The sequence below is a fragment of the Heterocephalus glaber genome, unplaced genomic scaffold (genome assembly GCF_053883595.1).
Source record: "Heterocephalus glaber isolate CG9 unplaced genomic scaffold, H.glaber_assembly_v1.0 deba00001538, whole genome shotgun sequence".
Classification (NCBI taxonomy): Eukaryota; Metazoa; Chordata; class Mammalia; order Rodentia; family Bathyergidae; genus Heterocephalus; species Heterocephalus glaber.
In genome coordinates this window covers 28074551-28097566 of record NW_028258333.1, presented here as the reverse complement: position 1 = coordinate 28097566, position 23016 = coordinate 28074551, and the positions used below count along the sequence as shown (strand labels likewise).

At 36.4% G+C, this 23016-nt stretch overlaps 1 protein-coding gene across 1 annotated transcript in view; it reads left to right on the top strand.

Moving 5' to 3' along the window:
* The window catches only part of Oxct1 (3-oxoacid CoA-transferase 1), a 157699-nt gene that overhangs the window by 11330 nt on the left and 123353 nt on the right, over window positions 1-23016 (top strand). The window contains exons 3-7 of the mRNA XM_004848574.4: window positions 3262-3352; window positions 12321-12456; window positions 15630-15779; window positions 19944-20050; window positions 22485-22545. Coding sequence (XP_004848631.1) covers window positions 3262-3352; window positions 12321-12456; window positions 15630-15779; window positions 19944-20050; window positions 22485-22545 — 545 coding nt within the window. The remainder of the gene's footprint in view (window positions 1-3261; window positions 3353-12320; window positions 12457-15629; window positions 15780-19943; window positions 20051-22484; window positions 22546-23016) is intronic.

Here is a 23016-nt window from a genome sequence, read left to right as displayed (position 1 = left end):
TTGATGGCTTTTATCAGATTGAGGTAGAGATTGTCTATTCCAATTTTTTGTAGGATTTTTGTGATAAATGCATGTTGAAATTTGTCGAATGCTTTTTCTGCATTTATTGTGATGATCATATGGTTTTTTCCCTTGGCTCTATTGATATAGTGTATTACATTGATTGATTTGCATATGTTGAAGCATCCCTGGGATGAATCCCACTTAGTCAGGGTGTATGATCTTCTTGATGATCTTCTGCATTCTATTTTCCAGTATCTTTTTTTTTTATTTGCCAGTATCTTATTAAGGATTTTTGCATTTATGCTCATTAGTGAGGTTGGCCTATAGTTGTCTTTTTGATTTGGGTCTTGCTCTGCTTTGGTGATCAAGTTGATGCTTCCAGGAATGACTTTGGGAGTATTGGTCCCTTTCCATCTCATTGAAGAGTTTAAACAGTAGTGGCAGTAGTTCCTCTCTAAATGTCTTGTAGAATTCAGCAGTGAAGCCACCAGGACCTGGGTGGGCTTTTCTTACTTGGTAAGTTTTTAATTATGTTTTCAATTTCAATGATTGATACTGGGTTCTTTAGAATTTTTAGTTCTTCATGTTACAACTTTGGTAATTCATACATATCTAGGAATCCATCCATTTCTTCTGTGTTTTCCATTTTATTGGCGTATATGTTCTCAAAGTAGGTACTGATGATTGTTTGGATTTCCGCTGGGTCTGTTGTAATTTCATCCTGTTCATTCCTAATTGCGTGGATTTGTGCCTTTTCTTTACTTTTTCTGATAAGGTTGGCTAAGGGTTTGTCAATTTTGTTTATTCTTTCGAAGAACCAACTCTTGGTTTCATTGATTTTTTGTATCATTCTCTTAGTCTCCACTTCATTGATTTTTGCTCTGATCTTTATAATTTACTCCCTTGTATGAGCTTTGGGTTTGTCCTGCTCTTCTTTTTCTAGAAGCTTGAGGTTCAGCATCAGGTTGTTTAATGGGGCTCGCTCTGTTTTCCTAATATGAATATTCACTTCTATGAATTTCCCTCATAAAACGGCTTTCATTGTGTCTCATAGATTCTGATATGTTGTATTGTCATTGTCATTTAATTGAAGGAACTGTCTGATTGCTTCTTTAATTTCCTGTGTGACCCATTAGTTATTCAGAAGTGTGTTGTTCAATTTCCATGTGGTTTTGAAATTTTTGCGGTTTCTTTTGCTATTGATCTCCAATTTCATCACACTATGGTCTGATAATATACAGCGGATAATCAGTTCCTTTGCACTTACTTAAATATGTTCTGTGAGTGAGTATGTGGTCTATTTTGGATAATGACCCATGTGCAGCTGAAAAGAATGTGTATTCTGTTTTGGTGGGGTGGAACACTCTAAACATTTGTTAAGTTCATTTGTTCAATAGTTTGATTGAGTTCTAGTATTTTATTACTTATTTTTTGTCTAATTTATCTATTTGTGATAGTTGGGTATTGAGGTCCCCCACTACTATTGTATTAGTGTTTATATGATTTTTCATGTCCATTAGTATTTGTTTTATATAGTTGGGTGCACTATTTTTTTGGTGCATACATGTTTATGATTGTCATCTCTTCTTCATGAATTGTTCCCTTCACAGGGATGTAGTGTTCTTCTTTGTCTCTCTTAATCAGTGTTGATTTCAAATCCACTTGATCTGCAAAGAGGGTAGCTACTCCTGCTTTTTTTTTTTGGTTCCTGTCTCATATAGTATTGTTTTCCACCCTTCAACTTTCAGTCCATGAGTTTCCTTTTTTCTTGTATTCAGCATATTGTTAGATCTTACTTCTTGACCCATTCTGCCAGTCTGTTTCTTTTGACTGGTGAATTGAGACCATTAACATTGGTGGTTATAACTGATACGCATTGACTTATCATTGTCATGAGTTTTTCTTTCTGTTGGATTCTCCCTCTTTTCATTTAATTTCTTGTTGTGCCTGATGGATTCATTCTGCTATGCTTCCTGTGGTTGTGATCCTCATTTCTTTTCCTAGGATATTGTCTAAAATTTTTTGGAGTGCTGGTTTGGTATTCATGAAGTTCCTAAGGTGCTTTTTGTCATGAAAGTATCTTATTTCTCCATCAATTTTGAAAGATAGTTTTTCAGGTTACATCAATCTCGGCTGGCGGCTGTTTTCCTTTAGGGCTTTGAAAACATCACTCCAAGCTCTTCTTGCCTTGATGGTTTGTGTTGAGAAGTCTGCTGTGATTCTGCTGGGCTTTCCTTTGTACGTGATTTCTTTTTTCTAACTGCTTGTAGAATTTTGTTCTTTTGTTAAGTTTCTGGAATCTTAATAATTATATGCCTATGTGTAGATTTTTTTTTTTTGATGAAGGCTAGTTGGAGTCCTATATGCCTCCCTTATGTGTATGTCAAGTTCTTTTCCCCTGCTTGGGAAGTTTTCTGCCATCACTTATGTGAACAGTTTTTTTTTATGTTGTCTGCAGTCTCTCCTGTTTCTTCATTGACTCCAATCAGTTTTGTGTTATTCTTCTTTGTGTCATCCATCAGCTGCTGGATTGATTTTTCATGGTCCCTTACAATTTTAAAGAAATTTTTCTTTTCCTGGTCACTAATCTCAATCTTATCTTGTATATCTGAATTTCTGTTCTCACATTGGCTCATTCTGTTGCGTAGACTTTCAATGGAGTTTTTAATCTCCTAGAAATCTGTTTGCATCTGTTTTATGGATTCCATTTGTTTCCTGTGTTGGGATTCCATCATATTCCTTAGCTCCTCTATTTTTTTTATCTGTGTCCTCTCAAGATTTATTAATCATGTCTTGCTCTATTGGGCACAATCTCTGCTGTTATGTGAGAAATTATTTCCGATTTCTTTTTTTCCAGATCCTATTTTGTTGTCAGTTCAGGCAGTCCAGGTGGTTGAGTATCAGGTTGTTCCATCTCCTTTCCCTTTGAGGTTGCTGTAGGTGATCTGGAAGTCTGTTTTTGAGTCTTGTTTTCATGTCTTCTCCTTTCGATGGGGGGGTGGGGGGTGGGGTGGGAAGGTGTGTGTGTGTGTGTGTTGGGAGCAGTGGTACAGCTATCTGGAAGCCTCCTCCTCTGTGCTGGGAGTGGTGGTATGGCCACCCCTGTTTGACCATTTATTGACTTACTGAGATATATCTGTGTACTTTGTTTGGTAGATTTAATAATGTGCTTTGTATTTTTTGCCATGAAGAGGAATAACACATTTCCATGAACAGACACCATGTTCTTTGCACACTGTTTACCTTTTGGCCTTATAGGTTTTGGGCTATGTGGAATTCCAGAGAATCTTATTGGAGCTCTGCTGAAGACTGGAGTAAAAGGGCTAACTGTAGTCAGCAACAACGCAGGGTGAGTGTACATTTTTAAAACAATTTGGTTGAAAGAAATGGCAATTCTTTGTAGTATTTAAACAGAGATTACCAATAAAGTTTTCCTCCAATTATGTGAGCAGTATGTCCTAGTGTCAAAAAATCATGTTTAACAAGGTCAAAGTTGGACATTACATTTATTCAAATGATTTTAGGATGGATTGTTTTTCATAATTGTTTTTCATAAAGTAGACTTGCTTTATCATTTATAAATATATAAATTAAGATTTTATGTCTTCACTCGATGTGCTTTTATTTTTCTAAATTTAAAATTCAGTATAAAAGTTAGAATATATTATTTTCAAGTTGAAGCTTGAATTTTAAAATTTAAAGATGATGCTTTTCTTCGTTATTTTAGATCATTATTTATAAGGCAAGATGGACATCAATTTGAAATGTTTCAGATGCTTTCTTTTGGTTACGCCAGTACTCTGGATGATATGTAAAGGGTTATTAATCCTTAGCTGTTAATCGTTAACTATTGTTGATTGTGGTGAAAGGTGGAGGATATGTCCACAGCACAGTAGGATTGTGTATCAAAATGGCCATTAAGGTCCATTAGGCATGTTGGAAAAAGCTATTTGTATACAAAATAGTAAATCATCTGCTCATGTTTAGTAATGAAAGAAAGACTTTAAAGATTATGAAAGATTAAAAAAAAGCAAAGTAACAGTTTAACCTATGATTATTAATGCAATTGAGAATAAATAATATAAATTAATTAGAAAACAAAACATGCTGCATTTTTGTTCTTTGTTCCTTTTCTGAGCTTGGTTATACCTGGTATTATTTTATCTGGAAGGCTCTCCTTCCTCTTTCTTGCCTGTCTATACTCTTTTATTTTTCAGGATTCACTGAAGTTACATATCTTGAAAGAAGACTTACCCAAATAAAGAATTTTTCTAGTTCTCACTGATGTTCTTTTCTCAATTATTTTAGAGACTTTTAGCTTTTTGTTGTGTCCTGAATTGTATTTATTCTCTTACACATATATATTACATATTGATCCTGTTACTTATAGTAGTTTTATATGTCCTGCTGTGCCTAGCCTGTGAGTTTCAGAGTCCTGGCATGTTGGAGCTGGACAAGACTGTAGAGATCATCTCATCTGTTCCTATGGATCCCAGAGAATTCACCTGTATATAGAGAAGTAACTTGTTCCTGCTCATTTGGTATTTCATAAACATGCCCCATGGCCTTTGATCTGACTTTATGTTAATTACAAAGACTTTTGATTATCAGCGTTTTATTAGGTTTTACAGATAATGCCATACTTATAAGGGATGCTACAGATCAGAAGGTAATGAGTTGTATACCAATTGGGATATATTCTGAGAAGTGCATGCTCATGTGATTTTGTCATCCTGAAACTTCAGAGAACACAATTTTACAAATTAAGATGTCCACAAGATCACCAGGTGATAAAGTTTCCTGGGACCACTACAGTCATAAGCCATCCATGGGCTATGACTATAAATTCCTGATGCAGAATAAATGCTAGTAACCTGCTTTACCAAACAGAAGGAAATTAATAATCAGCAATTAATTCTCTTAATTAGGAGAATTTAAATCCTAGAGTTCTACAGGAATAAGGACTTTGTTTTAGCCATAGATGTCAGATAGCTTTAAAGGAAACTCAGTCATTCTGCATTGGAGAACCAATGACATGCTTTGAATTGTTGGGTAAATGGGCAGAGTTTGGAATTAGAAGTAGTAACTCCTTTTTCACTTGGCCAGGGCTCATTTTATGGAAGGATCTGCCCAAATTGGAAATTGTTCTAAAGCTCAGGGCTCCTGGTTATATGTTTTGTTTGTTTGTTTATTTTTAATAATCTGTAAGATTTGTTATCCTATGATACCACTTACCTTGGTATGAAGTATTAACTGTTAGCCTTAATGAGATAAACGCTTTTTTAAAATCATACAGCTGAACTGATAGTTTTATATGAGTTTATTAAAAAGTGGGCAAAATCGAGAACGTGCCTTTCATTGATTTTTGGAATACTGGTTTCCAAGCTAGTTTGAACCAAAAGTTTCACAGTAAACCATATATATTAACCAATTAAATCACAGAGGCAATGGAAGAATAGGTTTGCTATGTTACACACGTTCACTATTTGATGAACAGATTATTTAATACTATAGTTCTGGAAGGCTGGGATGTAGATGACTACTGGGGTATCCCTACTTACATGTGGAAGTCTAATAAACTCTATCTGATAATATATATGTATCTGTTCTTATGATCACTTGTACATAGTTCTATACTATTTAGGTGTAAGAGGGTTTTTTTTTTGTTTTTTGGTACCGGAGATTGAACTCAGGTCCTTGTGCTTGCGCAGCAGGCAGCGAAACCACTGAGCTAAATCCCCGGCCTGGTGTAGGAGTTTTTGAGGGCCCAAGATGCCACCTCTCACTCTGAATAAAATTTCTGCTTCTGTGCCAATAACTGAACATGGAGATAAAGCCTAGTAACCCTTCTGTGCCTGCTCCCCCCAGCCCATACAGCTGCAACTCTGAAGGGCTCAGTGGTTGGTCACTTTGGTTGATTATGAGCAATTCCCAGGATTTGATTATTGTGTCTGGGAAAGATTACTTCCTGCAATTGTTACTTGAATTTCTGTGCTGAGCTTGTGGGATGATTTCATCTGTCCCAGTAACCATGACATAAATGTACTCTGTATTTAAATGTAGAAGTTTTCTCTTCTGATACTTTTGATATTATCAGAGTAAATATAAATTGTATGATTGAGATTAAAATTTGTTCCTAAATGAAAAGTAAACAAGAGAAGTACAGTTTGGTAAATAATTACAACTCCATTTTTATTAGTTTTATTTTGATAAGTATTGGCATTAATTAATGAAGTTTCAGAAAATAAAAATTCAGCAAACTAAATTTTGGATTCACAAAATGAAAGGAATTACACAACATTGATATCTTCCGTACAATTATCTTTTTGCTTTACATTAATGTATCTGTTTAAGAATTCTTGGCTTTAGATTTCTTTCAATCTTGAAAATGTTTGAAATTCAAGTTTGTTGTGCTAGAGGAAAGGAAGAAGATTAAACATCACTCTTCCTCTAGGTATTCTAGAAAAATGTTGTCTACTAAAGCTAAGTAGCATAATTTATTTGAAATTCTATCACAATTAGCTTCTATGCCAAAGAGCTCTGAGATACTTTTATATGCATGTTTCTCTATTAGAAATGATAAGTTCCTTACTTGCAAAAGATCACATATATGTTCTTTATATTGTGAGCTCTTAAAGGACTTGACTTAGTTTTTTATCATAAGTGACTGATAATGTTAAGTCAGATTTAAGTCTGCTGGATTTTTGAGTTAGAAAGTATACAGCAAAATACACTCTCACCATAAGCTATCTAATAACATTTTTCAGAGCATCAAGACTGACTTTTGACCTTCTTGACCTGGTCCAGTGATGGTCTGGGTGAGCACATTAGGCACCACTTGTTTGCTATGCTAGGATATTAGTCTAAAATAAAGCAAAGGCCAAATACACAATGCTTCTCAGTGCCAAGATCAATAAAATACAAAAAGGTCTTCTTTAAACTAGAGCCAGGTTCAAATGTGTAATGTGTTGAAAAACCAAATAGAAAGGCATGAAAGAGTGGTTATAAAAATTTCCAGATCAATGAATGGCCAAATATATTCTGATTAATAGACCTACAGATTTGGAGGAAGTTTCACATATATAAAACAACAGAAAGCAAATGGGCCATACCCACCTTCATGTAGTATTTTAGGGTTATGATTTTATAGGTTAGAGCTCCAGATAACATCATTGGTACTTTTAATGCTGGGTAATCGAGGAATTTGCCAAAGAGACCCTTTTAAGGGATTGATTAAGGCTTAGGGAAAGGAAAGTGATTAATAAAAGAACCCTAGAACAAGTTGCAGTGGTGTGTGCCTGTCATCCTACCACATTTCCTTGAAAATAAGACCTAATTCGAAAATAACCCTTAGCATGGTTTTTTAGGGTTCTCATAATATAAGCCCTACCACAAAAATAAGCTGCAGTTAAGATTGTCAGCCAGATACATTTAGTATGCTGTTGCACCCCACAATGGCTGTATTGAATTATAAACTAATTTCTATAGTTAAGTATAAATAAATAATATTATTGACATTAATACTTAAATGATAATATGCATAAATTATAATTGGATATTTGTAAATACTCAAGCAGATGCCTTTGGACAAGAGGTAAATACCTATATATACAGATGACCTTGAGACTTACTGCCAAATGTCCAATTGGAGTACAGACAAAATGCATGAATAATGTGCACACCTGATAATGAATGGATGTAATTGTGTCGAATATGTATCTTCATAATTCAATTTGTTGCTTGTTGTAATGATGCACTACGAGCAGGCTACATGGACAAGAAGTGCTCATTTAAGGAGCTCCCTATTACAGGATATGAGAGATTGGGGCCATTTGACAGGGACTGGAGTCACAAGAAATTCAAGCCAGAATTTGGGGTTTGAAGAATTATGACAATGATCCAGAAGATGACAACATGACTGTACTTGAATAAATGTAGATTTTTGTACATGGATAAATGAATAAATGTAGATTATCATACATGAAAAAATAAGACATGTTGTGAAAATAAGCCCTATTGTATCTTTCAGAGCAGCAATTAATATAAGACCCAGTCTTATTTTCAGGGAATTATGGTAGCTACTTGGGAGACTGGGGCAGGAGGATCACAAATTTGAACTCAGCCTGCAAAACTTAGACCCTGTCTCAAAATAAATAGATAAAAAAAGGTTGGAATGCAGCTTAGAGGTGGAGTGCTCTTGAGTTTGGTTCTCAATACTGAAAGAAAGAAAGAAGGAAAGAAAGAAAAAAGAAAGCAAAAGAAGGGGGATGGGGAAAGAAGAAAGGAAGGAAGGGAAATTTTTTTAAAATGGAAACTTGGAGTCAGTAACAGAGGAGCGCTGTGGCCACCAGCCATTATCAGTACTGGAAGAAAGCTTTGTGTAAGAAATTGTCTAACTTGCAACTTGTGTGTGTGAGAGAGGGCCCTTTGAATATAAACCCTGACATCAGTGTTCTTTCACCCCTAGTCCTTTTGACAGTGCCTCCCAGTGGCTGAGCCCAATCAGAAGCCTTAGGAGGAGTCCCTTGGTTGATTCTAAAAGTTGATTATTCCAGGCACAGAGCAGGGTAGAAGTTGAAAATAGATCCACAGGGGCAAACAAAATAACGACTTGGAGATTTTCATTTTTATTAGACAGGAGTCACTGCAGTGGTGGGTGGAGGGTGTGTCAAAGTGGAATTGAGCAGTACATTCATTTAACGTATGTGGTTCTCTGTATGTGCTGCATATCCTTGCAGGTGCTTGGGGTACAGAACTGAACAAAACAGACTGAGATGCCTGCTCTGTGCACTTTCATTCTAGAAACAAGTAGATGATACAAGTAGTCAACATAATAAATAAGTACTTTTTTCAGTATGTTAGAAAATGTTGTGTACCATGGAAAGAAGGAAAGGAGCAAGTAAGGGTATTGGGAGCATGGAAGTGGAGGGTCGGTTTCAGTGTTCCATGGCGGCAATCTGGATGAGACTCTGAGGTGGCATCGAGCCGAGACTTGAAGGAAGTGAGGGAGATAAGAGGAAGGGGAAGTGAGAAGGCCCCCAGGTGGAACAGGCCTGGCATGTTTGAGAAACAGGAGAAGGCCAGCAAAGGGAGCGGAGCAAGCAGAAAGGAAAATGGGAGTGATGTGAGAGACATAGATGGGCATCTCATCTCATGGGCCTTGCAGGCTGCTCTAGACTCTACTTTTTTCTTAGTAAATGAGCCCCATGCTTTGAACAGAGCCTTGACCTGTTTGACTTATAAGGTTCACGTTGGCTTCCATGTAGTGAGTTTTGCAGGGGTCAGGAACAGAAGCAGGGAAGTTTTCTGTGGAGAATGAGGAATGGTCTGATACTGGGTGAATTTTGAAGGTAGAGTCAGGATTTGTTCTGATAGATTTCAGAGAGAAAAGGTAAAGTTTACTTTGTTAGTTTTGTACTGACCAGGTGAGACATAGAAGGCTATAGGGGAAGCAAAATTTGAGGAGGTAGAATTGTTAATCTGAAGAACTGGGGGGGGAGGGTGTCTATCCAGGTAAGAGGAGTAGGTTAGAAAAAATTAAAAAGAAAAGAATAGAATAATCAGAAAGAATGTGTGAACCAGCATTGGCAAGAGACTCTTGTGATATGGAGACCTCTAGTGGACAACTGTATTGTTAACCTGCAGTGACTTCCATCTCTCCAAAGTACTCTCTGGAAAATATTTATGTTAGGTACTTGTTGGTTCTATTTTGAAAGGAGAGAATGGATCATAAATCATACAGCTATTTTTATACCTATGATGGATGGGAAATGTTATCAGCTAGATAGTCACCTGTTAGCTGGACATTTTGAGGTGTACATTATGCCAAGGGAGGTAAGAGGCTTAGACATGATAAATTCTAAGACTGAAGGAGTCCTTTGAGCTAGAATGGGCACTTGTGGGTGTGAAGAATATGACACTGGAGACTGGAGTAAAGGTAATGGAAAGACAGTTGCTAAAAGAAATGTCAGTAGTTTGTCACACAAGTTGCCATGTTTGAAATCTTGATTTTCAACTTGATTGCTTGAGGAATTAGTGAAGTGCACTTCTGGGTGTGTCGAGGTAGGTTATGGGCCCATGGCCTTAGGGGCTATATCTGGTCCCTGGTCCCTCCTGTGTATTGATCTTTCCCCATTTCCTGCTTCCTGGCTACCATAAATGAAGCTGCTTTGCTTCAGCAAACCCTTCCGTCATGATGTTCTTGCCTTGGAGCCCGCTGACCATATACTGACACCTCTGAAATGGAACCAAAATAAACCTTTAAATTGTGGTGTCAGACATTTTGTCCTAGCAACAGAAAAGCCAACCAGTACAATGTATTTACATGTTAAACAACTGGATGTCCCTTGTGACCACTAGATTACTTTCCCTCAGCCCACTCTTCCCTGCATTCCATTGCCAAAGTCAGAATTCTGCAGTGAGTTGTATCTATGCCAGGATAGACAATGAGTCTTAAGAATGAATCATTTCCCCCTAAATATCTCTTGATTTGTCCCCTTTTCTCCATTTCTGTTGCCTTTCCATTAGTTCAAATGCCCATTATCACTTGTTTGGACTATTTCAAAACTTCTTAAATATTCTCTCTGCCTTTGAGGTTTGAATATCTTCAATTAATTGTATGCCCTGTAAGCGTCCATCCATTTATATGTCTTTTTTTTGGGTACTGGGGATTGAACTCAGGACTTTGTGCTTGTGGGCAGGCGTGGTGCCACTGAGCTAAATACCCAGCCCTATATGTCACTTTTTAGTAAGGTCAGAATGAAGAAAATCACATTCTGTATCTGTATTTTGGTGAACTCTATTTATTTCTATTGGGTACATACCCAAGAACTGCTGAATCCTAGCATATGAATATTCAGCAGTTTTTCCTGCTGCCAGTTTTTCCAAAGTGAACGTATCAAGTTTCATTCTCCTCATTGTATATGAGAGTTCTGTTATTTCACAACCTTGCCAGTGCTTGGTTTTTTTTGTTTTGTTTTGTTTTTTTTTTTTTTTTTGGTTTTTTGAGGCAGAGTCTCCCTTTGTAGTTTAGGCTCACCCTGAACTCACTATGTAGCCCAGGCTAGCCTCGAACTCACAGCAATCCTCCTGCCTCAGCCTTCCAAGTGCTGGGATTACAGGTGTGCACCACCACAACTGGCTGACATTCTCTTCTTTTTAATTAGCCATTCTTTTATGTTTATGGTGGCATCTCATTGTGGTTTTTACAACTAAAAACATTTTACCCTTAAAAATAGTTTTATAGGACCTTGGGATATAGTTTAGTGGTAGAACACTTTCTTTGCAAGTTCAAACCCTGGGTTTGATCCCAAGCACCAGTAAAAAAGAAAAAGGTTTTATGAATTAAGACCAGTTTTCTTTGTTATCTTAGAAGTATTTTCTTTATCTAGTTGGTTAAAATATTTCTGAAATTTTTGAGAGGAAAGGGATAAGGTGACTGGAAGTGTAAAAGTTTTCATCACTTATTCTGTTTTGTCACATTGATTTTATTTAAAATTCTAGGTGTATTTTGGTCTGAAAGTTATGATAGAAATATGAAGTAATTCACAAACCTGAAAACTAATAAATAAGAGCCAACACTACCTTAACTAATCCAAGAATAAACTGAACAACAAATTTAATATAATAGAAATATTAAATCAAAGTATATGTAATTTAGCAGATACAGGATTATTCTTCTTACCTATAATGTTTTCACTGTTTTGTGATTAATTTGCTGATTTGTCTTGGTTAAGCATGGTCAAATATGTTAATATTCTTGAGCAAAATATGATACAGAAAAAATGTTTATAGCTGTTTATAATTTGGGTTCATATTTTAATGGGAATGACAATCTTGTGTCTCATTAAATACAAGAATGCATCTTTCTTTTTTAGCACAGAATGAATTTTTCCATCCAAATTTTCCTTTGAGGTCATTATATTGCCATTGCATTCATGTATTCCTCCAAGGTACAGGACAAGAATGAATTCATCTCTTTACTTAGCTTCTAACTCAGGATCACTTTGCAGTAATGGAAAAAAAAGTTTCGAGAATTGTAGGATGGATGCTGGTTTGGCAATTGGCTATGTCCGTGACTGCCTGAGATTTTGGGGGGGAGAACATCACTTAACCTTTCAATCTTTAGTTTCCTTAACTGTAAATTAAAAAAAAAGAATGTCCATCTTAGTCCATAATACCACCTTAAGGGTGATACATATATTAGCAGACTGGATTTTTTTTCTTTTAAGTTAATAAAATTTCATCTTTTAAAAAAATTATGTGGTATGGTATTCTGTCAGATGTTCCTGTGATTGTAAGCTTCATTTCTCTTCCAGGGTCGACAACTTTGGCTTGGGCCTTTTACTTCGATCCAAGCAGATAAAACGGATGATCTCTTCATATGTGGGGGAAAATGCAGAGTTTGAACGACAGTTCTTATCTGGTGAATTAGAAGTAGAACTGACACCTCAGGTGAGAAGATTTCTTGGCATTTCTTTTACAATACTAGCTTGAGGGCCAGGGATTTAGCTCAGTGGTCTCACTGCCTGTTGTGCAAGCACAAGCACCCGAGTTCAATCCCTGGTACCAAAAAAAAAAAAACAACAAATACAATACTAGCTTATTAATAAGTTTATATTTTCCGCTAAACATTTCTCTGTGGAGGACAGGATACAATTTTGCCAGATCACAGAATTTTGCTCATAAGCCACACCTGATTGATAGTTGTTAGAGGATTAATATTTTATGCCACTGTATAATTGGAAATGAGGTAGCATATTTCTAGTAAAAATATTTAGGGTGCAGTGTAAAATTTTAAGTTTGACACAACAGTGTATATTATGTCAGAAGCAAGTGAAAGGACTGGCTAAACTGTTTGAAGACTGTCCTAAAAGTCAGTTGCTATGAATCATAGAGTTAGAAATTTGTGAGTGATAGCTATCCAGTCTTGCTGAGACACATCAGGAGCGTGAAGACCCTGGAGGGTGAAACTGGCTCCATCAGAATCAGAACTGGGATCAGAGCCCATATCCTCAGGGAACTGATGTTATTATAAAATAAGTAATGACAACAGTCAGTCTGGAAAGTTTTCATTTTTTTTCTACATCATCTCCTAAATGATGTATAATTTTTCATAGGAGAAGGAAAACATGTTAGGCATGTGCGTAATTGTGTTGGAGTTCTGCTTTGACATGCTCTGTCTTCATCTCTGAATCCAAACCTCCCCGTCTACTTGACAATAATATTACCTCTGACTTCAACAAGTTGCTGACAATGTAATATAGCCAAATTAAAAAAAAAATGTTTTGGTTTTTAAATCTAGCGTGTGCTGGTCTAGAGAGAGCACTTATAGGGCACTGTTCTCTCTGAGGCGTCTCAGTGTTGCAGTTATACCTGGCCACTCTACAGCATTGTCACTGTGCTTATCATTACCCAATGTTTGATATTTACTTAATTTTTACTTTAAGTTTTGTGAATAAACAAAAATATGCTTTCCTAGTCTGCTTAGGAAAATGTAAGCAAATATCATAGATTGGTTGGCAGTTTTTTTCCTCATAGTTCAAGATCAAGGTGCCAGGCAGTTTAGTTACTGGTAACGGGTCTCTTTCTGGGTTGCAATGGCTGACTTGCTTTGTGTCTTCACATGGCAGAGAGACAGGGGAGACAGCCAAGTGTGTGAGTGAGCTCTCTGATGTCTTTTCTTGTAAGGATGTTAACCCTATCAGATCAGGGCTCCATATTTATGACTTCCTTTAACCTTAATTATCTCCTTGTAGCCTCTGTCCTCAAGTACAGTCACATTGAAACTTAAGGCTTTAATTTATGAATTTAAAGGTAACACAGTTTGCTCCATATTATACATATTTTTTCACATTATAGATTGAGATAGCTAATCTTTTACGTTGTGGAACTACTGAAAATTAATCTCTCAGTTATCCTTTGTACATTTTGCATTATGTCCTGTTTTGTCAAAGGACAATATAGGAGAGGAACTTCCTTAATTTTTCTTTTTTCCCCATTAAGCTAAAACAAATTGATGACTCTCTCCTCGACTTAGTGGTGTATAAATAAACAGTGGCTCTATCAGCTTCTTTTGCAGCTGGCCCGTGGGAGAAGTGCGAGTGAAGTTGTAGGGATTACAACTCTTTTGGGGGTGAAAGTGGGTGCTCGGTGGTAGGTGCAGAAATATTCTTTCAGACTATTGCCCAGTTGGACAGAGAGAAGGAACAGAATATTGGGAGGGGGTCTACATAGAAATATTTTATAGTAGAAGGTGTTATTGTAGTTGTTTTAATGATTTAGTCTTTGAATTTTGTTAACTAAAAGTGCAACACAAAGTAGTCATCTCTGTCCATTAGTGAGAACAGAGCACCAGCTTGTTGGAAGAGTTCCAGTGATTCTGTAAGTCCATCCTATGACAGAAGATTCCACTTACTTGAATGACTCAGTGTCTGAGCTCCCCACTGTTAGTCTTTTCTTTGAGTTAAATATTTAAAGGACCCAGATGATATAGGTTAGGATAATACAAATATACTGTTAATATTTACATGAATTCTTTCCACTGATTAGCCAGTTATCTAGTAAGACATGATATAGCAAGACCTCAATGGTAGGTTTCAGAGTCAAGGACCGTGTCAGGACATGTTCAAGGCCAGAGTTCATGCCCAGGAAAACCTTGAAGGGACAGTCAGTTGGGGGTGGGAGAGACTTATGGACCTCACGTTAACTAGAAGAGGACAGTGTTGTCTTTTTTGTTGTTGTTGTTGTTAAATTCTTTTATTGGTACATTGTAGGTCTACAACACAATTACATTTCTCATTGGGAATTGCACCTTTACATAATGCATCTTGATTCTTATTTTTTCCCCATTCCTAGCCCTCCCTTCAACCCCTCCACCCTTTATTCTTTTTTTTTTTTTGGTGCCGGAGATCGAACTCGCAGACCTTGCGCTTGCGAGACAGGCAGCGGAACCACTGAGCTAAATCCCTGGCAAGGCAGTGTTGTCTTTAGGAAAGAAGATATTCAAAAAGAGAAACAAAGAAACTTCACTTGCAGTTTTGTCTAATGTGAAATAAAAATGCGAAGTAATCTTGTCTCTTAAAACCAATTTACTCATATGCCATTCTCTTTCTTACCTTTAGCTAGATAATTTAATAGATCAAATATTTATGGAAAGGTTTAAAATAGGTTCTAAGATAAATTTGATCTCTTACATTATTGAACTAGTGTTATTAATGATGAAAAGATTTAGGCCATACCTTCATACGAGGCACAGTAAAACAAAATTGGATGATATTTAAAATATATATATATAGCTAAAGTGACATAATTCAGATTTGAAATTTGAGACATCAGAAGACCATTTGGAAGTCTGGAGGCTGAAAGCATGACTAGACAAATAAGCAATTGCATTTTGAATGTGGACCAAGAATGGAGTAGCAGTTGTGTAGAGATGCAGAAAACTTTAAAAAAATTGATACTCCATCATACAGTATTAGGAAAATATGTGCATTGATCTCTGATGCTAGGTACTTTTTAGAATTCTGAGTCTCTAGAGAGTGGGGGACCATGTCTGTAAATACTTCTGTGTCCCCAGACAAATAAGTGCTTGGTGAATTTTTACAGTGTCGGTTGCTCCTTTGTAGGGCACACTTGCAGAGAGGATTCGAGCAGGTGGGGCTGGAGTTCCTGCATTTTACACCAGCACAGGGTATGGGACCCTGGTGCAAGAAGGAGGAGCACCCATTAAATACAACAAGGATGGCAGCATTGCCATTGCCAGTAAGCCAAGAGAGGTAAGCCACACTCTCATCCGGGTAATACCAGAGTATCTCTTCTGCATGGAACCTGGGTAAAATCACTCTGGTAAGAAAAAGTGTTCATTTATAAAATATGTTAGGTGAGACTTGTAACTAAATTTCAGTATCTGCTAGTAATTAAAATTACATAGAGAAGCTAGAATAAATATGAAGAAAAGCTATATTTCATATACAATGTACTTATAAAGATTAGTTAACTGATTTTATGAATGATTTTAACAAGTTTAGGAACATTTATGATTGCTGCTTATGCTTATACAGAAAATAGAGAAGTTGTTTGATTCATATGGAATTAAACTTTCATGCTCAGGCTCATCATCCTCATGTGACTGAAGAAGAAAAACAAAGGAAAATCTAAGTTTGAAATCTCAAAAAGCATGTTATAGTTATAATTATATAATGAAATAGAGGATTTGTATCATCAACTTTATCTTTTGTATCTTGAATAAACATGAGCTTTTCATTGACTAACCAAATTTATTTAAAATGCTGAGTGGAATGGGACACTATGTTTTTTGAATGAAGCAGTTTCTATTTTAATTAAGAGATCAATTCTAGAGGCCTGGTTTACTCCATTTTTTATCTCTAGTCTGAGAAATTTTAAAAGTTTTTTTTTTTTCTTTTTGCCACACTGGAGATTGAACCCAGGGGCACTCTACCCCGAGCTATATCTCCAGTCCCATTCATTCATTCATTCATTCATTCATTCATTATGTGTTTGAGACCCGTAATGAGTATGTTCACAGTATATTGATTCTTTTTACTCCCCCTTCCCCTGTCCCACCTTCCCACCTTCCCCCATCTCCAGCAACTTCACTGATACATAAGGGGAGACCTCTAGATGTAGATATTTGAGATACTTAGATTTGGTATAATTTAAAAATTACACAGCCCAATATTTTATTACTATATTTTTAGTACTTTTCCATTCGCCTTCTCTAGATGGCTGAAAAGAGTGAATTATCAATGAGGGGCTGCAGAAACACTGAGCTTATACCTGTGAGAAAATGTGTAGTAAGTGAAGGAATTTCTTATACTGTAACTTTTGTGCCTGTAGGGATTCTGGCTCTGCCATCCTGTCCTGGGGCAGGTAGGGGGTCGCTAAAGTGCCCTTCACTCTAGTGTTATCTCCAGCCGTGTCCTCCATCTGGAGCTTGTTCCCTTGAACCCTCTATTTCATTATATAATTATAACTATAACCTGCTTTTTGAGATTTCAAACTTACATTTTCCTTTGTTTTTCTTCTTCAGTCACTTGAGGATGTTGAGCCTGGGCATGAAAGTCAGAAATAACAGGGCAGAAGGGCATGCCAGAGGAAAAGTCACTCAACCCATGGCACCCAGGAAGCAGAGAGAGAAGGGAGGAGCTGGGGACAAGAATGAACTCTTCAAGGTCATGGCTGCAGTGACCCACCTTCCTCCAGTCCCGCCTTCTAACAGAAAGTCAGCTGTAGGGAGGGCACCTATGATTTGATCACCTTCCAACCACATGAGATATTTGGGGGACATTTCAGATCAAAGCCATAACATTTCACTCCTGACCCCCAAAACTTATGTCCATCTCATTATGCAGAATGCATTTAGGCCATCTTTAAGAGTTGCCAAAGTCTTAACAGCTCCAGCATTGCTTAAAAGTCCAATTCCAAAGTCTCCTCTGAGACTGAAGGTAATCTCTTAGCTGTGAGCTTTTGTAAAAATCAGAAAGTTAAATACTTCCAGCATACAATGGCATAGGGTAAACATTCCTGTTTCCAAAAAGAGAAGTATGGGGATAGAAAGGAATGAGACCTAAGCAAGAAAGAACCCTACTAGGGCAAATATTAAATCCTCTAGTTCCATGTCCAGTGCCCAGAGTAATTTTTGGTGAGATTATCATAAGCTCTTGTGTGGCAAGCCCTGGACCTATGGCATTGCTGGTTGCAGTCCACATGGCCTCTCTCTTAGAGTGGCTTCTCTTGTTCCCCAAAACTTTCCTCAGTATATGTTCCTTGTTCCTGGCACCTCCAACTTCTTGAGGCCTCTACTGCACCTTTGTCTTCGCTCTCACATCTTTGCACACTGCCCTACCAGGGGCATTCTGCCTGGCCTCTCAAGGCCTCCTCTGAAATTGGAGAGGAAGCTTTTTATGTTCCTGTAACTCTTGCATTTTGCATGTGTCCATAAAACCAGCACCATGTGGATGATGCCATTTTCTGACAGATTGCTTATAGGGTATAAAAGAATCAAGCATACTACTCATTGAGATAGGCAGGACATGGAATAATTAAAGAGCTATGTTTCTCAGAGATGTGGTACATTTGAGATGCCCAGGAGACCCAAGAGGAAGTTCATGAGGAGCTCCAAGTAGGTGAGAGTTTAGAGCTGGGATAGGAACTTTGGAGGCACTGGCATAGACATGGAAACCCTTAGGACTAGGGACTTGGGCCTGCATGCAGATAGAGACCATTTCTTTGCCAGATAGATTGGGAAGAGAAGGAAGAACAGTAAAGAAATATGGGAAAGCCCAGGAGAGTCTGATGATTTGAAGGACAATGAACATTTTAGAAAAGGGGGGATCAACTAGCCCGAAGAGTGTGAAGAGGCTGGGTAGTAAAAGGCCTAGAACTGACCAGTGAATTTTCAGAAATGGAGGTCATTGGCAATGCAGGGAGTGTTTTTTCTAGAATAGATTGGAGTAGATTCAAGAAAGAATCTAAAGTTGAAGAAGTAAAGACTGAAATACACAGCTCTTTCAAGTGAATACAGTAGCTAGTTTGATAAAATTTGTTCTTTCCCACTTTGAAATTTTAGAATCACTAATATTCAGGGACAGCTAGTGTGTAGACATCAGGAAATTATATAATTGAAACATGAAAGAAAACCTAATTGCTTGATTTTGCCCTGAGTTAGCAAATATTTACTTCAGTTTTCTAGTTATGTATGCAAAACACTTCATTATCATCATTGGTGTTTAACAGTGAGCTTTTGAAGTATGAAACCATTTAAAAATAATGTTATATATTGATGGGCAGTTTATAAATGTCATATTAATGAGATCTGTATTTATCATACACCAGGTTCGTTAATATTTTATAGCAGGAAACTTGGATAATATCTTTAAAGAAGCTTTTCTTTAAGGAAGAATTTGTTTTACACCATAGTTTAAAAATCAGTGAACCAAAACTTTTGTTGAAGCATTTTCTAAAATGCACTCAGACTGATATTCCACTAGGGGGTGCAGTAGGAATGAGATTGAAGAAGCTGTCTTCGCTGGCTCCATCCTAGCCAAGGATGGAAAGCCAGTGGCTGTTCTTCCACTCTCCTTTGTTTTAATTCTGAGACAAATCCCCAAAAAGAAAAAGGCAGAGTTTTGCCTTATGTTCTCCTCCTCAAAATTTCGTGGTAGAATTAAAAAGCAGTAAACAAAAGTCAGTAGTGTTTCATTAAATCAGTAATCACAGAAGCAATACAGTAAAATGAAATGTAGCATTCATATTAGCAACAGAAGCTATGAAATATCTGTGAATAAGTCTAAGAAAAATATGCAGAGCTTTTATGGAGAGAATGATGAAAGTGTTGAAGGAGGTGAATAAAAAGGAGTTTTTCAGTAAAAATGAAGCATATATTATGAGCATTGGTAGGACGATGGGATCCATCAGATCTCTCAGAACCAATTTACTAGTACTGTAGATCCAGATGAAAATCCCAGTGGGTGATTATATATCACAGATTGAGGAGTAAAGGTGAATGAAGTTTTATAACTGTTTTATGTTAAAAAAGTACCATTTTGTGTAACTTACATAGATTTTTTTCTGGGGTGGAAAGAAAGAGGGACTATTTTTCATGTTACATATGCTACCTACACACACAAATAGTAAAATATTAACATAATCTCTCCTTTAGAGCTGTAGAATTTAGTTCCTCAAATGCATCAAACTTTCTCTCATCAATGCCTTTGCACATTCTGTACTTTGACTGTCCCTAAGACTGTCCTTTCACAGTCTTTGTTGCCTAATGTTACTCAAAATCCTCTGTTGACCCCTCCCCTTTGATAAACCTTTCCTCATTAGCTTGTGTCCCTACTCTCTGCCTCTGTCCCAGCACATATGACAATCAAATGAGACCTATGCAAAAGCCTAACTATGCTCTTTGTCTCCTGCAGGTGAGGGAGTTCAATGGCCAGCAATTTATTCTGGAGCAAGCAATTACAGGGGATTTTGCTTTGGTGAAAGCCTGGAAAGCAGACCAAGCAGGAAATGTGATTTTCAGGTATTGCAGTGGTTTTTAAAAAGCATTAATATATTAATGTAATAACAGCCAAATCTATATTTCCTAAGTTATGATTATGAAAAAGGTATCATAGTGAATTTAATACTTAAATGTTCACTAAAAAGGGCTTGCAGTCATACACACTGCTGTGCATGTTGTATGTGTACATCTGTAAGTGCCTGCGGGCTGCTGCATGATGAGCTTGTGTAGTCTATGCTGATTGGCTGATATCCACATGTTTATTAAATATTTGGATCTGCATACCCTTGTACAGGGTCACATGCAGTTATTTTCTCCTAGGTATTTCCCTGTGTCAAGACCAGTTATTTTCTTAGAAAAAGGACAGTAGTCCACACTTTCGATTTTGATGTTGTTATTTATATACATTTTCTTAAAGTGTCAAATGTACTTTGATATTCTGGAAAGATACTGCTAATGAGAATGTAAGTCAGGTTTTTCTAGTTGTACTGGTGTCTCCCAGGGTATAAAGATTCTTTCTGAAAAGTTGCCTATCCTTAATAATGTTGAATTTTCATTCTCATTATCTGGATAGCCACAGGCTTAACAGATTTCTAGTATCTCTTGATTACCCTAAGTATACTATATTTTCAATATTTAGTGTCTTAGATTTATAGATTATATAATATAGAATTGAGTTTTGAAAATTTTTTAGTCTTTGACTGTGCACATTAGAGTTTCTCAAAATGTGTTTCCTTACCAAAAAAAAAAAAGCTGGACATGGTGGCACATGCCTGTAATCCCAGCATTTGGAAAGTTGAGGCAGGATGATCACTGTGAGTTCGAGGCTGGCTTGGGCTGCATAATGAGTCCAGTGAAACCTTTTTTCAAAAAGCGAAAAAAAAAAAGATGCATCACCTTGCAAACCATACCAGTTAGGTCACAGAAGTCATTTTCTTTCTCGTAATATTATTTGGCATTTTCAATTAATAATATTTTATCCTCAGCAAATGCAGTTTTATTATAATCACAGTTAAATTCTCAGTGACACTCCATGTCATTTTTGTTTATATCTGAAGAATCTATGTGATATTAATTCTCTAATTTCTTGAATTCAGCCAATTTTTAAAAGCGCAACTACTTTTGACCGTTATAGGAAACATTTTATGTCATATCTACTTTATTTGACATGTTGGCGTAATGTTTGCAAAGCACAGTTGCTTTTTAGAGAAGATTGATGAAATCATATAATAGCAAATGGAAATGAATGATTTAAATTATTAAGTTTAAATTATTTAAACGAATGAATCATTTCCAGGAGTTTATCCTGTGCTTCATTGCCTGGCTTTGGTATTTAAGAACTTGATATTTAACACAAAAGCTGTTCTAAGCTCTGACCTTATGCTAGGGTTATTAAACTTTGGTATATAATGAGTTCTCATCATCTAAGGTCAGCTGACCTACATTCTGAAGATAATGACTTTCTTCACACTGAAAGGACCACTGGTCCAGAGGCCTGTCTAGGCTACTGTTTAAATGGGAGCACCCTGGACTCCTTCTTCTCCAGTCTCTGCCCTCCTGGAGCTTTTGATGCCTGAACATCAGGCGAAAGCCAACCCAACAACTGGTAAAAGTTCTAGGATTCCTTTCTCAAGAACACTGCCATCCTTACCTTTGAATCTGAGCAAAAGTAACAGTGGTGGCCTCAAAGAGCTAGTAAAACATGGCTGAGGTTGATTTCCCTTTATGAAAGAAATTCTTCAATTGACATATATTCCCAGAAACAAAAATACATTTTAATTTTTATGGTTAGGGGAAGTGTCTTAATTAAAGAATTTAAAAATGCAAAATCATCAGCAAAATTGGTATAATACCTTCTTGATGTGGGTGTTGTACTTTAAAAATTTCATCAGAAAATGGTTCTTCAGAATGGTATTTATAGGTCACTCACAAATTACCAGTGAAGGTTCCACTTGATTTAAGCAATAGGGTGCTTTTTAATAGAGAATGGAATTACTTTACTTTTTCATGTAAAGCATTCACTACTTTTCCTTTTTTAACATTTTAGTGACAGCAGATTGTTCAGTGAAATCTTTAATTATAGAAAGAAGCATCTTTGTTGAAAGATTAAGGGAAATGTTGCAAACAGTAAATTTTCATTCTATATGTTCAATGTGAAAAACAGTTTAAGCTATATGTTCAGTGTGAAAAAGCTATATGTTCAATGTGAAAAATAGTGCCTCTGTCACTCAACCCCTTTCGAAAAACTATATAAATTGAATGAAGTGGCCAGAATATTTTAAAAATTTATAAAATAGCTATAAAATTTCATTAATGAAAAGTATGATACTCTCTTTAAAAAGATTCATGGATTCTTTGTTAATAGAAATTCCTTTAATCTATAACATTTTAAAGTCAAAAAGTGGTTATTTTTGTTTTTCTTTCTCTTCTTCCTTATCTCCTTCATGTCTGATAGGAAAAGTGCAAGGAATTTCAATTTGCCAATGTGCAAAGCTACAGAAACCACAGTGGTAGAGGTAAGAGAAGAGGTTATTTCTAAATTCTGCTGTTAATTTTTTAACCTTGATTAGTTCAAGAAAAAAATATAACAATCTTTTTGTTTTCTGAAGGACAAACTGATAGCTTTTTTGTTTTGAATATGGAGAGGTCCTATTTAAATACATAATATAAACATTAAAATATTTGTTGTAATAGCAGCTTCCTGGTCAATAGGAACTTCACTAGGATGTTCTCTCTGGAAATCTAAGCATTGGACCACCTTATAAAAATCCTTTAGTTTTAGAATAAAATCATCACAAACTCCAAGATGAATTTATGTATAGTCATACATCACTTGGCAGGTATACAGTCTAAGAAATGTGTTTCCAGACAATTTCATCATTGTGCATACATCATGAAGTGTATTTACAGGAACTAAGGTGGCTACAATGTTATTAGGCCATTTAATCTTATGGGACCACTATCATCATTTATGTAGTTGGCCACTG